General features: G+C 40.2%; 2 protein-coding genes and 1 long non-coding RNA gene across 4 annotated transcripts; all 3 read right to left on the reverse strand.

Annotated features, from left to right (window-relative positions):
- Positions 1–429: 429 nt before the first annotated feature.
- LOC115732770 (alcohol dehydrogenase-like 6) lies at positions 430–5,378 on the reverse strand. Of its 2 annotated transcripts, XM_048282700.1 has the most exons (11): positions 5,240–5,378; positions 5,015–5,151; positions 2,961–2,998; positions 2,200–2,522; positions 2,024–2,106; positions 1,861–1,936; positions 1,711–1,772; positions 1,523–1,618; positions 1,269–1,430; positions 718–938; positions 430–535 (listed from the first exon to the last, which is right to left on the reverse strand). In XM_048282700.1, the coding sequence occupies exons 1-10, from the start codon at positions 5,271–5,273 to the stop codon at positions 822–824; spliced, it is 1,128 nt and encodes a 375-aa protein (XP_048138657.1). In that variant the 5' UTR covers positions 5,274–5,378; the 3' UTR covers positions 430–535; positions 718–821. The 2 variants fall into 2 exon arrangements, with proteins under 2 accessions (XP_048138657.1, XP_048138658.1); XM_048282701.1 differs by lacking the exons at positions 430–535; positions 718–938 and adding an exon at positions 977–1,030 and having other exon boundaries at positions 1,224–1,430.
- Positions 5,379–5,813: 435 nt separating this feature from the next.
- LOC115734870 (protein N-lysine methyltransferase METTL21A) lies at positions 5,814–8,337 on the reverse strand. The gene is made up of 5 exons (XM_030665844.2): positions 8,019–8,337; positions 7,552–7,694; positions 7,128–7,312; positions 6,361–6,474; positions 5,814–6,283 (listed from the first exon to the last, which is right to left on the reverse strand). Exons 1-5 carry the CDS (start codon positions 8,304–8,306, stop codon positions 6,156–6,158), a joined length of 858 nt encoding a protein of 285 aa, XP_030521704.1. The 5' UTR covers positions 8,307–8,337; the 3' UTR covers positions 5,814–6,155.
- Positions 8,338–9,140: 803 nt separating this feature from the next.
- On the reverse strand, positions 9,141–11,873 carry LOC115734739. The gene is made up of 8 exons (XR_007199316.1): positions 11,718–11,873; positions 10,552–10,589; positions 9,951–10,273; positions 9,786–9,868; positions 9,631–9,706; positions 9,479–9,540; positions 9,277–9,372; positions 9,141–9,184 (listed from the first exon to the last, which is right to left on the reverse strand). It is a non-coding gene; the product is annotated as an uncharacterized LOC115734739 (long non-coding RNA).
- Positions 11,874–15,461: the final 3,588 nt, after the last annotated feature.

A 15,461-nucleotide genomic window follows, 5' to 3' on the forward strand; every position in this document is an offset into this window, starting at 1 on the left:
TTGAGTAGCTTACTAAAAATTATTTGGATTTAAAAAAAAAATTGCCAACTTTTCCATTGATCTACCAACCTTTATTTCCGTTACTTACCATTTACCAACCATTAAAAATTACCAACTTTCTCTTTTCAGTTACAACTAATTCTGGGTTACCAAAAAAGAGCAGTTAAATTTAAGGCGACAGAAGATAAAATATCACTCTAATTTAAATTGGTAATTTCATATAAGAGTTCGTAAATTCAAAAATTATGCAAATAAAAATTGATAAATTAAGTACTAAAATTGATGATTGATGGCAAGTTCATAAAAATATTGATATTCACCCCCAAATTGCCTCTAGCAAAGTCACCGCCATTATATTACCAACAGTTTTTCAACACCTAAGAACAACAATTGAAACCTATCCCTGTGAAAACATCGGTATTTTTTGGACACAGAACAATAAAATTATACTGTTTATGATTGCCAAAGTCTAAGATAAGCGGTTAATTTTTCCTTTCCAACGGGTGAATCAACATGGTTTTTGGTAAATCATTATTTGAAAGGATGAGCACCACTGGCCTCAGATTTTTGGAGTGTCAATCTGCTTAGCTGTTCGATTACTAAAGTTCTTTTTTTGGTAAGTAACTCGATTACAAAAGTTCATCTCAGCAAATACTACATTTCTCCCATTCATGAGAGATCGAGATTGATCGAGAAGAAACAAAAATAATGGTTTGGGCCCCCAAAGTCCCTCGCTTTCTCCTGGTGAAATAGGCTTCCAAAACATTCAATTCTAAGCCTCATGCCCGGCAACTATTCCGGCGTCTACATAAGCGAGCGATCTACCTTGGCATATGGAGGACGCAGCGCAGACATTTGCCTTCCCTCATGAGCTCAAAAGCTTTGTTGATATCCTCAAATTGCAAATTATGGGTGACAAACTCATCCACCCGGATTTCCTGCATAACAAAGCCGTTAAGCACGTTATTAATACACATCGAAGGTGCATTTTCTATTGTTCAAACGGGGCAGTCTTTTTGCTTTCTGATACCTGATCATGGACAATTCAACAGATCCATTGGCATTATAGATTTTTCATCCGTGGCAGGTGATTTTTAACCAGGTTTGGTAATAACTTATATTTTTTTCTTCATTAGCAACTTCCTGAACATGTCAAAAAATATGTAGGCTCTTCCCCTAATCACATATCAAAAGGGAAAATGGAAGTTGCCGCAACGGGACACCACTTCATGTTTATTGACCTTGGGATAAGTATAAAATCTCACTACCTTGTTCAAGTACTTGTCAACCAATGAGGGTATATCGGATTTTGGTCTCCATCCTCCAAACATGGAACCTCTCAGTGTCCTTCCAGTGAGCAGCAGTCCGTAGTGAGCTGTTATTTCTGGCTTTGCTTTTGGCACGCCAAGGGTCACAGTCAAACCCCATCCCTTAAGGAAACATGGGGCAAGAAGTATCACTATTGTCCTTTTGAAAACATTCCTTAGCGAAAATGAAGGAGGTTTAGTGAAAGAAAGATTACATCACAGCATGATTGCAGTGCACTTGTCGTTGCTCTTGTATCACCAGTGCACTCGAAAGAGTAATCAGCTCCCCCATCAGTCATCCTCTTGATAACCTGAGTACTAAATATTTCAGTGATTAATTATCTCCAGAGATTGGTTTTGGTGTCGAATCATAACTATTGCATCATACTTTTAGGATATATACCTCATGAATGGGTTCATCATAGTCCTTTGGATTGAGATAAACATCGACTCCAAAATCTTTTGCTGCTCCAGCATGCACAATCACTATCAAAGCTAGTTCGGTGGACAAGATAAGTTCTCAGAATGAAAGAAGATATATTCTTTTGTTTACCTTTTTCAACCTTCTCAGGATTAATGTCTACACCAATTACTTGAGAAGCTCCCCGAAGTTTGGCACCTTGCACAACCTTTTTTAAGAGAAGTTACTAGAATAATGGGCGATGCTCATTGGATAAGGGAAGAACAGAAAGTTCTCACAAACCTAAAGCACTTACAGAAAGACCCACAGTTCCAAGGCCAAACACTGCTACATTTGATCCTTTGGATATGTCGGCCACATTCCAAGCCGCACCTAGACCTGTGTAATCTCATTGCTTGAGAATGTCAGCAGTAAGAACTTATTGTACTGTGACCAACATGATTCCATGCGCTATCGGGTAAGATATGTTACCTGTTGCTACTCCGCAACTGAGAAGACATATTTTCTCTAAAGGTGCATTTGGGCTGACTTTGGCAGCACATCCCGAGTGCACCACTATATACTCACTGAAACTCGAAACGGCACAGAAATGATAAACGGGGTTGCCTCTAATGGAGAAGCGCGTCTTTCGGTCGCTGTGCATTACGCCACTCCTTTCCAACCCAAGTGCTCGGCACATGTTGCTTTTATTCGATGTACAGTGCCGGCATCTCTTGCATTCGCCCGTGAACAACGTCAACACGTGGTCTCCTTCCTTGAATTCGATCACTCCATCCCCCACACTCTCGACAATCCTGCATAACAAGTTAATTATAAGTTAACATCATTCAATGAAAAAAGCACTAATTAGAATTGTCCTATTTCTTGTTGGATAATTCAGCAATCTGTTCTTTGATCAAGAAATCAATGCTGGAGGACTAGTCCTCCTGTGAAATCAGAGTTTACTCTGGTAATTCAACCTGATTAGGTCTTTGTGATTGTGGTGTTTATCAATTGTAAAAAGCAAGATTGTTAAGCACTGTCCCTAAATTCGACCCATAAAAAAAGTACCGTCTCTAACATGAGCTATATTGACCAAGATTTGTTCAAATAGGCAGTCGCATAATTTCTGACATGAACTTGAAGAGATTAGCAATTTCATATCTCTTGACTCTATGGTAACTGTGTGATTGATTGCAAGCTGAAGAATAAAATGAAGCGGCGCAAGGAGAAAGAGGGAAGAAGCATGGTACCCCGCTGCTTCATGGCCAAATATGCGAGGAAATATAGGCTGCACAGGAAAATAGACGCAGGTTTAGTCAAGTACTAAGTTTCTTCAGAAGAAATCATAGAAATGTGAATGGAGGATATCATCCTCAAAACTAAAAGATGGATCAAAAGAGTTGTGAATATGCGACTCCTGAATATTCGTAGCTCCCCAAGTTCAAAGAATTATCTCATAGCATATAAATAAATCAAAGAATAAACAAAAAATTCAATGTAGAGACTCTAGACTTAACGTTGCAGATTGCTTCACCAAAGACGAGAAACTGATAGACAAATATCAGAACAAAGGGGAGCTTGCTGGAAAATTTATTTAAAATAGGCATAAGCTAAGGAGTTCAACGTGTAAGGTATCTGAATATCACTGTCAAATTCAACTAAATGAGTATTAGTCCCGACTTGGCCGTGAATGTGATTCACCATGATTTGTGAATTTATTGGAAAATCAGAACAATGGACATCTCCTCAATATACTGCTTTAAAATTCTCTGAAAACTCCAGAGCAGAATTCACCTTTAACTCACTATTCAAGCGTTTTTACTCTGCAAGAAATAACTCAGAATTCAGAACGCAGCACGAGGGCCCAAACAATGCCAAGTATGACCCCATTTTCCAAGAGGAGCACCTTTCCTCATACGTGGTTCGAGATGGCACAGAGTCCAGAATGAACAGAAAAAATAAACCAAAAAGAAGGATTCCCTCTTTAGTCTTTCCTCTACTTGGTTAGCTCTCGAAATGACAGCAGCTGGAACGATATACTACTGCACTCTCTTGTCATTTTACTTGCATTATCTTCACAGCGCAGCAAAAGGTATCTGTCTCATTCTAAAGGCTCAAGGCTTGCTTAATCAAGCTGCATCTCTGACTTTACTTGATATAATACATACTGAGAGTGAGCTTTCAGATCAACTATATGTTTTTCTTCCTTACATGTTACAAAGAGAGCGTTTCTTTTCCTTTCCCCTTGTATAAGAAACAGTAACCCTGGGAAATTATTGTGTATGTAAAGATAAGTGAGGTCGCTTGCTTATATGAAGTTCACCTTGATCTACACTTTCAGATATGCTCCCCCATAGAGTTAAGACTTTCTAACAGTGTGCACTTAATCGATAAGTGATGCGGCAGATACTAGAGGCGATGCAATAAATAGAACTAATCTTATTGCACTAGACTAGTATAGCGGGACTCTATATTATGAGAGGTTACTGCATGTACTGACTACCGATGGTGCGCTCAAATAAATTCAACAACTGTATGTTAATCCCTGCATTTTGCAGAATAACGAAGAATGAAAAGTTTAGGCATAAAGACAACACAAGATTATATATAAAATTATCCTAGATTGGAACAACTAATTAGTACAAGAATAGAAATGCAGAAATATTATACGGCATATTACATTTCATAAATTATTTACTATCTCTCAAATTCCTATATCGATAATAGAAGCTTTTTCTACAAAGTAGCATAGAACAAAATGTAGATTACTTGATCCTGGACTACCAAAAAAAAAAAATGTAGATTAAGTTAATAACTTAAATAAATAACATTCCTAAATACAAAGAAATCATAATTGTACAGTAACAACGTATGATGTGGCAAAATAATAAAGAGTTTGGTGGCCCCGGGGAAGCAAAGAATTCTAATGTTACCGACCAAGATAATCCCATTTGTTGGATAGCTTTCCTATTACAGATATGTTAATGTATAGAGCTAATCCAATCGGGCCAACCCATCTCCAAAGAAAGAAAAGGGAAAAAGGAAAATTTTCATCCTCAAGACCCATTGCGTGTAATGGTTCTGGTGGATTCAAAATGCAGCTTGAGAGCGCACTCTACTTGATAATTTTCTTTCAAGAATACGATTTAGATAACGATGGTTGGACTAGACACTAAGCCTAATTCCAGATTTGCTGTCAGCCCAACTTCACAGGAACGATGACTCTAGACTTTCCCTTTTTAGGTTTTGGCTCAGGTTGATGACCAAAAGAAGAAAGAAGAAGAACAAGGGCACAACTGATTACCTGGGATTCCCAAGCGGCCACGTCGCTGCCACAGAGGGAAGTGGCGACGACTTTGATTCGGATCTCCTGAGGTTGAGGCGGGCTCACTTCCACTTCCTCGATCACCAGAGGCTGTCCAGCTCCCCATGCCACCGCAGCTTCTCGACATAGAATCAAGAAACACATGAACACCCAACAACAGAAAAGGCAGAGAAATTTCTCAAACGGAAAGACAAAAGATCCAACCTTTGCATGTGATGATGGAGGGTGAAGACGACATGGTGGCTGAAAAGCGGGAGCTGTGCGCGAGGGTCGGGTGGGGGACACAAGAAGGCAAGCCAAAAAGGAAGGAAGATGATGGTTCAACGTAGCTTCTTCCTAACGTTGAATTTCGTTTCTACAGTGTCATTGGTGTTAGGTAGGAGAGAGAGAGAGAGAGAGAGAGAGAGAGAGAGTAGTTGGTGAGTGAGGGGGATTGATTCATCTGCTTCTTCTCTTGAATTTTTTGTGACTTATTAAGAAGGAAGCCACTTGGCCTACCAAACAGAGCTATCTGGCATCTGCCCGGTCGTGGGTTTTGTATTCTGTAATACAAGATTGTTCTGGGCAAGAAGTGTCTGATTATACTTCCATTAATCCTCGCTTGTTCAAAAATTTCACTCGTCTTGTATAGTGACTTATCTTTTCTGGCCACCGTCTTCTGAATTATAGAAAAGCTCTTCGAATTATTGCTCCCCTTTGTTCATTTGCCATTTCAATTTTTTTTCCTTCTTTGGAAGTATAAGACTGAACAATGCACTGCTCCTCTTTGTTCATTTGCCAATTCTTTTTTCACAATCCCAGCAACGGCATTCATGTATTACGCCTTCAACCAAAAGACGATCTTTTGACGCTGAAGAGAGAGAATTTGGCTTGACAGCTTAAAAATACACAACCCAGAGAGTCTGACACACAAATGTTCATCTCGCGGATTCACCTTTAGATGGCAAGAGATGGCCGGATTTTTCTAAATGTTTAGACATACTAATTGCTACATCTATGTGAAATGTAACAGCTAATCTCCATCAATCCAAAATCACAATTAATTGGTATACCTAACTGTTTGACTTCTCCTAACAGAACTCACTCCCTGAGTCATAGCCGTCTTCAGTTTCAGTGAGTGTCATTTTTTCACCAGGACATACATCGCTACTCGCCGGCTGCGATAATCTGGATGGAACTGTGCCTCATCTACACGCCCCACAACGAAATATTTCATCACAGCATCCAAGAAGTATTCGAGGATACTATCTGCCAAGTAGAAGATGAATCAATATATATATACACACATGCCCAACGCACCGCGCGTGCACAAACGGAAAGCATACCATTGCGAAGTTCTCCAGCCAAAATGATCGTTGTTTGAATTCCAGAAAGTTGCAGCAATGTCTCCATCAGATCCTCAACTGCTCCCTCACTGTAAATCACATCGGATCCCAAGACTGACAAAGCAAGCACAAGTCACATAGAAGTTTCTAACCTCCAGTTCTTAAGGACGAACAGGAAGCATTTTAAGAATATCACCAACCAAGAAAAGAGAAACATAGAACATATGTGCGGTTTCTTTCCCAATCGCACAATTTTGCAACAGAATTGTTGCCATTTGATCAAGAGATAGTGTTTCCTGTCCAAAAAGGAGATGTAGATCATAGTTCTGCCAAAGAACCATTCTTCTTTCAAAGACGGGTCAAATTACAATTGGAAGCAGCTAATCCAATGAAGAAAGCCGCGCAGGCATTACTTAATTCTCGTAGCTGAAGGACTCCCTCTGTGTAAATGCTGGAACTGAACGCCCGGAAATGAAAACAATGATATGATGGAAAGGCATAAGACTTAATTAGGGAAAATCCTTGAATCATGAAAGTAAGTTTCTCCACTAATGAGAAAACCAGCAAATGCATCAAAGACAGGTAAGCTCGAACAAGACCAACCCAGGCAGAGGCACACAGGTGCAAAGCATTAAAGGTAGGAGGAAAAGCTCCATACAAGATAAACCAGTAATTAATAATTTAATATGTCTCTCATACAAGAATTGAGCGCATAGAGAAGGACAAAAGATTTATCAATTGAGGGAGATGAGACATAGCACCATTACCATAGTCAGGTAACGGCTCTATCAAGTCTCTGTCAGGATCATCTCCCCAAGTCAGTTCTTTCACGACCGCAGATCCCCGCATTTCCTCATGTTTCAAATTTGTTTCGACGTTCTTCCTGAGAAGCCTTAGTCTAACTGGTAGATCAGTAAGAATCACTTGAGCACCCAAAAGAGCCGAAATACAGCTGAAACCAGAAGCAAAGCACCCTCAAGTAAGGCAACCACTCAGCCTAGACATAAAAATGCAAGAATAGAACTAGATAGGTTAGCATATCCAACTCATCGTGAACTTGTAATATTCTCCAAGAGTTTGTCAAACAAGGAGCTAACCTTGTCGTAAATCATAATTTTTGCAATGAGCATGAATTAGGAATTCATGTTTCATTTGATGTATCACAGGACTCAAAGATTAAGATGTTTATACCCAACTAATCCACATCCAGATCCCAACTCCACAACCTTCTTGCCCTGAAGAAGAAGCATCCCGGAATCCACAGCATGTTCCAAGAACTTCCCCAACACAATTCCGCTATCCCACATCACTGATCCAGTTACTCCAGGAGTACTCTATGACCACATCAAAATAAAACATTTGAGAAGCAGAAAAAAAAAAAGAGAAAAGCGCCGTTGATTCTCATTCATACCACGAAGATTAATCAACAAAGTTTCTGCTCTCACACGTCATATTGTTTCGACGCACAAATAAATCACTTTACCTCTTTGTTCATCATAGAAATCCAAAAGGCATGCAATTTCTACATTTTACGCATCCCAATTTCAATTCTAATAACAGTTGTATCATCCAATCGGGCGATCAAAGAAAAGTTTCGCTTCCACAAAACCCCACCGAGAACTACTGCAACTCGCGAAACTAAGAAATGGAGTCCGCACCAGAGAAGAAGGAGATTGGAGGATGGAGAGAGAGCGACCGCAAGCCTCGATGGCGAGGGCCAGAGACGACTGTGAGACGAAGGCGTTGGGCTGGGCGAGAGTCGGCTGCTGAAGTCCCCACAGCAGCATCGTCTCCGCCGCCGCCGCCTCTCCTTCCTCGTCGCAACCTCCACCGCCGCCCAACAACCTCACCTTCCCTCCGTATGAACCCAGCCCCACCACCATTTCGCCGTCGTCGTCGTCTTCTCCTTCGAGCACCTCCATAAGAGCGGCGCTCGCAGCCGCCATCCCAGCACCACCGCTTTGTGTATTTCCACTTCCGCAAAACCGTAGTCCAATTTCAAATTATTTTTTTATTATAGATACCCTCATTTTTTTTATCTCAATTTTCAGAATCATAAAAAAAGATATCTATAAGTCGTCTCACTTGCAATTTTTTTTTTCAAGATATTTCGCAAATTATCAATTTTTCTTATTTTCCATATATTTAGTTTATCTTTGTTTTAAACACTTTAAATTTATCAATTCATATATAAATACTAGTTCTTTCCCAAATAAATTACGAATTTGAATTACTTAGCCACACGGATGTATTTTTTATTTTTTTTAATGTATTAATTTTTACTTTCACCCACAATTTTTCATTTTGTTTTTTTATGAACTCCCTCAATCTATCCACTATCATATACATATATCGGCTTTCTTTTTCTCTCATATTTCCCGCATGACATCGCCGTCAAGCGCATTCTTACCACGCATCGAACGGAGTAATCGTTTTGCTTTATGTTACCCTGATCACGGACGATTCTACGGATCAGTTTGGCTATATAGATTCATCTGTGGTGGGTGACTTTCAGCTAGCGACGGTTAATAACCGAATGTCTTTGTGATTCCATGTTTAGTAACTCCCGCTCTTTTCCGGTAGCAAAATGGAAATTGCCGCGACAGGACTCCCCTTCATGTTCATTGATTTCAGGCATGAGGATAATAAAATCTCGCTACCTCGTTCAAGCACTTGTCGACCAATGACGGCATGTCGGATTTCGGTCTCCATCCTCCAAACATGGAACCTCTCAGCGTCCTTCCGGTGAGCAGCAGTCCACACAGTGAAGTGTTATTTCTGGCTTCACTTTCGGCACGCCAAGGGTCACGGTCGAACCCCATCCCTGAAGGAAACAACATTGGACAACGAGTTTCGCTATTTTCCTTTGAAAAAAACTTAACCGAGATGAGCGAGGTTCGACGAACGAAAGATTACTTCACAGCATGACTGCAACGCAGTCGTAGTTGCTCTTGTATCGCCGGTGCACTCGAAACAGTAATCAGCAACCTCATCAGTCATCCTCTTGATGACCTGAGTACTAATATTGTACTGATCAATTTCTCTCCGGAGATCGGTTTTGACAGATGATTATACGCGCGAACCGTAACCATTGCATCATTCTTTTAGGATAAAATACCTCATGGATGGGTTCATCATAGTCCTTAGGATTGAGACATACATTAACTCCAAAATCTTTTGCTGCTCCAGGATGCACAGATCGCTATAAAGGCTAGTTCGATTCGCAAGAGAAGTTCTCAGAAATGAAAGAAAGTACATTTCTTCGTTTACCTTTCTCGCCCTTCTCAGGATTAATGTCGTCGCCGATTACATGAGAGGCTCCCCGAAGTTTGGCACCTTGTGTAACCTTTTGTAAGAGAAGTTACAAGAATAATCGGCGATGCTCAGTGGATAAGTGAAAGTAATCCGAAAGCTGAAGCACTTACAGAAAGATCCACAGTTCCAAGACCAAATATTGCCACGTTCGATCCTTCGGATAGGTCGGCCGCATTCCAAGCCGCACCTAGACCTGTGTAATCTCATTGCTCAAGAACGCCAGCAGTTCTACAGTGACCGAATGATTTCATGCGCCATAGGGTAAGATAAGTTACCTGTTGCTACTCCACAACTGAGGAGACATATTTTCTCTGGAGGTGCTGTTGGGCTGACTTTGGTGGCGCATCCCAAGTGCACCACCGTATACTCGCTGAAACTCGAAATGCCCAAGTAATGATATACAGGATCCCCTCTAACGGAGAAGCGTGTCTTTCAGTCGCTGTGCATTACGCTGCCCCTTTCCAACCCAAGTACCCGGCAACTGTTGCTCTTATTCGATGTGCAGTGCCGGCATGTCTTGCATTCGCCTGTGAACATCGTCAACACGTGGTCTCCCTCCTTGAATTCGGTCACTCCTTCCCCTACACACTCGACAATCCTGTGCGCAAACATTCAATGATATAAGCATTACTTTAAAATTTCTTTGTTCTTCATGGCGAATTTCGATTTTAAGAAGCAAGATTGTTAGGTTCTGTCTCTAACGTGAGCTATATCGACCAAAGATCTGCTCAAAATGGTAGTCATATCATATTTGACATGAACTCGAAGAGATCGGCAATTTCACATCTCTCAACTCCTATGGTAACTGGATGACGGATTGCAAGCTGAAGAGTAAAATGGAGTGGCCGAAGGAGAAAGAGGGAAGAAGCATAATACCCGGCAGCTTCATGGCCAAATATGCGAGGAAATATAGTCTGCACAGGAAAAGGGCTCGATAATTTAGTCACGTACTAAGTTTCTCCAAAAGACAGAATCATACAAAAATTAGTGAAAAAACAAAGATTCCCTCCTCAGTCTTTCCTCCACTTGCTTAGCCTCACTTGCCATTCTGGCTACAATATCTTCACAGCACAGCAATAGGTATCTATCTCATTCTTAAGGCTCAAGCGCTTGCTCCGAGCTGTATCTCTTGACTTAAGTTGATATTGTACGAACAGAGAGTGAGGTTTCATTCAGATCGACTCTCTGTTTTTCTTGCTTACACGTTACAAAGAGAGCGTTTTCTTTTTCTTTCCCCCCTGTAAAAAGGCAACAATGACTGAGAAGCTTTCCAAGCAATCAGAATGTCGCGTCGGAATGTTGTCATGAGCCCCGGGTGAAGTTACTGTGCACGGTAGAATATTCAATATCACTTGCTTATATACCATGGATATGTACTTTGGTCCAATGTATAATGTGGTGCCTGAAATTTGACCTAATATGATATATCAACCCTGAAGTTTTAATTTGTTCAATACCTAAAGTCCTATATGAAATGTGGTCTTTGAACTTTTAAATTGTTTAATATGATCCCTAGATTTTTGCTATGCGTTTAATTTAGTCCCTCGATAACTTGAAATATGATCAACGTCCGTGAACTTCAATTGGTACATTAAAGTTGAAGGGCTAAATTAAACACATACTAAGCAATTTAAATTTTTAGGGACCACATTGTATATTGGGTTAAAGTTCAGCGATCACATTAAATAAATTAAAAGTTCGGGATTCACATCGCGCAATAGACTAATATTGATGGATCATTTGTGTTATTATCCCATCCTGTGGACTTTCTAACAATGCACTTATTCGATAACTTATTCGGCAGATGCCATAGGCGATGTCACTCTAAGCCCAATGAATCCACAGCAAATGAGGGTTCTCGTGGATTCAGATTGCGGGCGCAGCCGGATTAACGATGGCTGAAGGTGACACTAAGCCCATTTCTAGATTTATTGTCAGGCCCAACTTCATATGAACGATGCCTCTAAGCTCTGTGTGTAAATATCGGGCTCAGGTTGACGGACAAGGAGGAGGAGGAGGCGGAGGGCAGGATGGATGATTACCTGGGATGCCCAAGCGGCGACGTCGCTGCCACAGAGGGAAGTGGCGATGACCTTGATTCGGATCTCCTGAGGTTGAGGCGGGCTCACTTCCACTTCCTCAATCGCCAGAGGCTGTCTAGCCCCCCATGCCACCACAGCTAATAATGTTTTTGTCTCGACATAGGAGAACCAACAAACGCCATGAACACCCAACAACAGAAAAGGCAGAGAAATCAGAGGAATTTCTCAAAGGGGGCAGGAAAAGATCCAACCTTTGCATGTGATGACGGAGGGTGAGGACGACATGGTGGCTGGAAAGCGGGAGGTGCGTGAGAGTGGGATTGATTCTCCTCCTCCTACTCCTGTTTTCATTCTAATATGTTCTTGAATTTTTTCTAACTTATTGGAAGCCACTTTGCCTTCCGACATAGTGTAATCCGGCATCTGCGGGATCGTGGGCTCTGTAATACAAAACAAGATCTGTTCTAGGCAAGAAGAAGCGTCTGATTGATTGTAGTTCCATTGATGCACGATTATCGGAAAATTCACTCGTCTCGTCTACCGATTCACTCGTCCAGGTATCGCTCCTCTTTCTTCATTTGCCATGTCAATCATCTCTCGGCGTCTGGATATTTAAGAACAAACAATCTAAACTTCATGTTATCTTACGTTTGCATCATGATACTAATTGATTTCACGACAAAAGAATACAAGAAAATCGATTGACTTGAATGTGATGTTCAAGTACTTTCGTTATGATCATAAAGTACTGCAAATTCTATTGTACTGAATTTGATGTTCAAGTACTTTCTTCGTAATTATACGGAAAAAGTGCCTAAAAAGTTTTAAATCTATTGCATAGTCTTAAATCTCTCAATTATACCAATTTAGTTTTAAACTTTTTGCATTTGCGCCAATTGAGTCGATTCGACCCATTTTAGCCGAAAATTATTGACATTAAAGTCGTCCGTCCTACATGGCATAATTGGCATTACGTCCAAATGCCCTCACCAATCGTTGGCAAGGGCCTACATGCCCTCGTCGGACAAAATGAAAAAAGAAAAAACGAAAAAATAATCATTAAAAATTCAAGTTTTTTAAAAAAATTATTAAAAAATGCCCACGTTACGCCATGTAGGACGAACGGATGGCGCCCATGTCAGTAATTTCAGGTCAAAATTGGCCGGATGGACTCAATTGACATAAATACAAAAGGTTTAAGACTAAATCGATATAATTGAAAGGTTTAAGACTGAATTGACACCAATAGACAAAATTGTCAAAAAAGTCCTAAACCTATTACACTTTTGCCGATTCAATCATAAACTTTTTAATTCTCTCGATTCGGTCCTAAACCTTTTCAACTTTTGCTAATTCGTCCTTCCGGCCAATTTAGCTTCCAAAAAATGCTTACTTGGATTCCTAGTAAACGCCCGCCGTCCTATATAAATGGTCTAGCACCGACGTGGATGTCGAGAAATAAAAATGGTGACTTTTTTTTTTCCTTCTCTTGCATTTCATTTCTAGGAAAATTGCCCTAAAACCAAAACATTTCCAAATCAGAACACGCCCAACCCCAAAACTAGAATAGAATCATAATTTCTCGACCACGGATGATGGGCGATGGATGATGGATGCTCCACGACTCTCGACAATCTTGCTCCCCTTCATGGCAACTCTTGTCGGCCTTCGGATGCTTGACCACGCTTATCCCCCGCACGACACTATCCTAATTTGCTCACCAACATAGCCCCTAACTCCTCGACGACAGGCGATGGCCGACGACGCTCCACGACAAATCATGGGACTTTCGCACCAAAACGACTTAGTGAGTGCCCCCAATTGAGTCGAGCTAGTGTTGACGGTTCTACTTCAGCTTCCAAAGTGTTAATTTTTGTATAAACATCTCTCATTGCTGAGGTGAGTTTGCATAATCTTGAATCTCCTTCCCGATGACGCGGATTGTGCCCGGTGGACAGATGTCCCTTTGTTGGTTGCCCTTATGATCACTACGTCAACCGCCTTCACGGTTTCTCAAGGCGTGAAGCTCGCATGCTAAGTGTTGGGTGAAACCTCTTTGGAGGTTTGATAGATGAAATAAGAGGTTTATTTAGGATATTGCATCGTTCCTTGCAACTGGTTTTTTGCTTTACATGGGAAAAGTTGGTGTTTAATTTGAATGGAAAGATCCTGTAGCAGTAGCCTCTTTTACACTATTTATATTGTGTTTGATTTTGTGTTGCGGACTCGGACACTCTTACTATCTTACATAGCTTGTATATATTTAGTTTAAGGAGTGTTGTGTATTCTTAGTGATTCAAATTAAGATCTTCAGAGCACAAAACTTAGCGTGGTAATGACTTTCCCCTTCCGCATCTTAAGAAAAGTTAGTTTTGCTTATGCTTTAAATATTTTGCAGAATTTCATACTATTCTCACTTTTTTCCTTGTAGTTGGCACAATCGATAACGTCGGTTCCTCTAATCGACAACTATACGTCCGTGTTTTGCTATTGTGGCCTCAAAGCTCCTCTGCGAACAGAAAGGACGAAGGACAACCGGAGAAGACAATACTATGGCTGCTCAAAATACAACCACAATAATAAAGGGGAAAGTTGTAGATTTTTCATTTAGGTTGATGAGAAAATCAGTCAATCGGCAAGGAGTGTGTCCAAAAGTTTCTAGCGGAGCAATGTCAAACAAGAACCAATGTCGACCCATAATGAGGATGATAGTTGTTTAATAGTCGATGAGGTCAAAGTTGTCAAGGCACAACAGAAACAAAAACAAGTCAAACAAGATGGTTGTGTTATTGTTAATAGTAATACCACAAATTATGATTTTGCCATAGAGTAAACCATCCTAAACATATTTTATATGCATGTGCTTTTTATTAGTAGGATGAATAAAGTGAACATTGTTTATCTTGGTATTTGTCAAAAGTTTCTCTCTCATGATGTCATTTTCCTTTTGGATCCATAGTTTTGAGTAGTTGTCAATTAGTAGGAAGAAAAAGTTGAGGCTTTGTGGCTATATGGAACCGAGCATTTGACTCCGTCTATTTCCTAGAACTTGAATTGTTCTAAAATTGTTTTGTTTCAACTCCGTGTAATAACTAGGAGGGGAGTTACTCCCTCGGACATATGAGTGTTGGGCACGAACATTTTGAAAAAAGGAACTTGTAAGTAGCTTTAAGATCAAAGAATGAGTTTTTTAGAATTGGTAAGTGGTCACTCATCGTTTAGACATGACGGGTTTGTTCTTGCATGTAGTCTTGTATTTCCACGAGGGTTTTGGATCTATTAATGTCCTCTTAATTTTAGTTCATCGTAGCAGGTGTAAATTTCAAGGCTGATTACAAAAATAAGAGTAACTATTATAAATGATAAAGATATCAAAAGAACTATCCTTTCAAGAAGAGAAATTTTTTTATATCGACTTTGAGTCGTATTCTGACAAGGAAATTAGTTGTAATGCATATGTCTACCCAAGCGAGAATCATACTGCGGTATTGACACTCTATTTTCTCATTTAGTGAAGCTTCGGGTTGAGTTTTTTATTGAACTTATCATCAACAAACAAAAATATGAACCGCAATGTCACTTCATTGAATCCATCAACAACACTACTTCCTATCACTTGTTCTTGATTCAACATGTGTTTGTATATCAACTGGTCATCTCTTGTCCTGTTTGGCATTTGTACTTTTAACCTGATATTATTAGATTCAATTAGTTAATAAAAATTTTGTTAGTAAACTTGTATAG

Source organism: Rhodamnia argentea, chromosome 7, assembly GCF_020921035.1.
Source record: "Rhodamnia argentea isolate NSW1041297 chromosome 7, ASM2092103v1, whole genome shotgun sequence".
NCBI classification, from domain to species: Eukaryota; Viridiplantae; Streptophyta; class Magnoliopsida; order Myrtales; family Myrtaceae; genus Rhodamnia; species Rhodamnia argentea.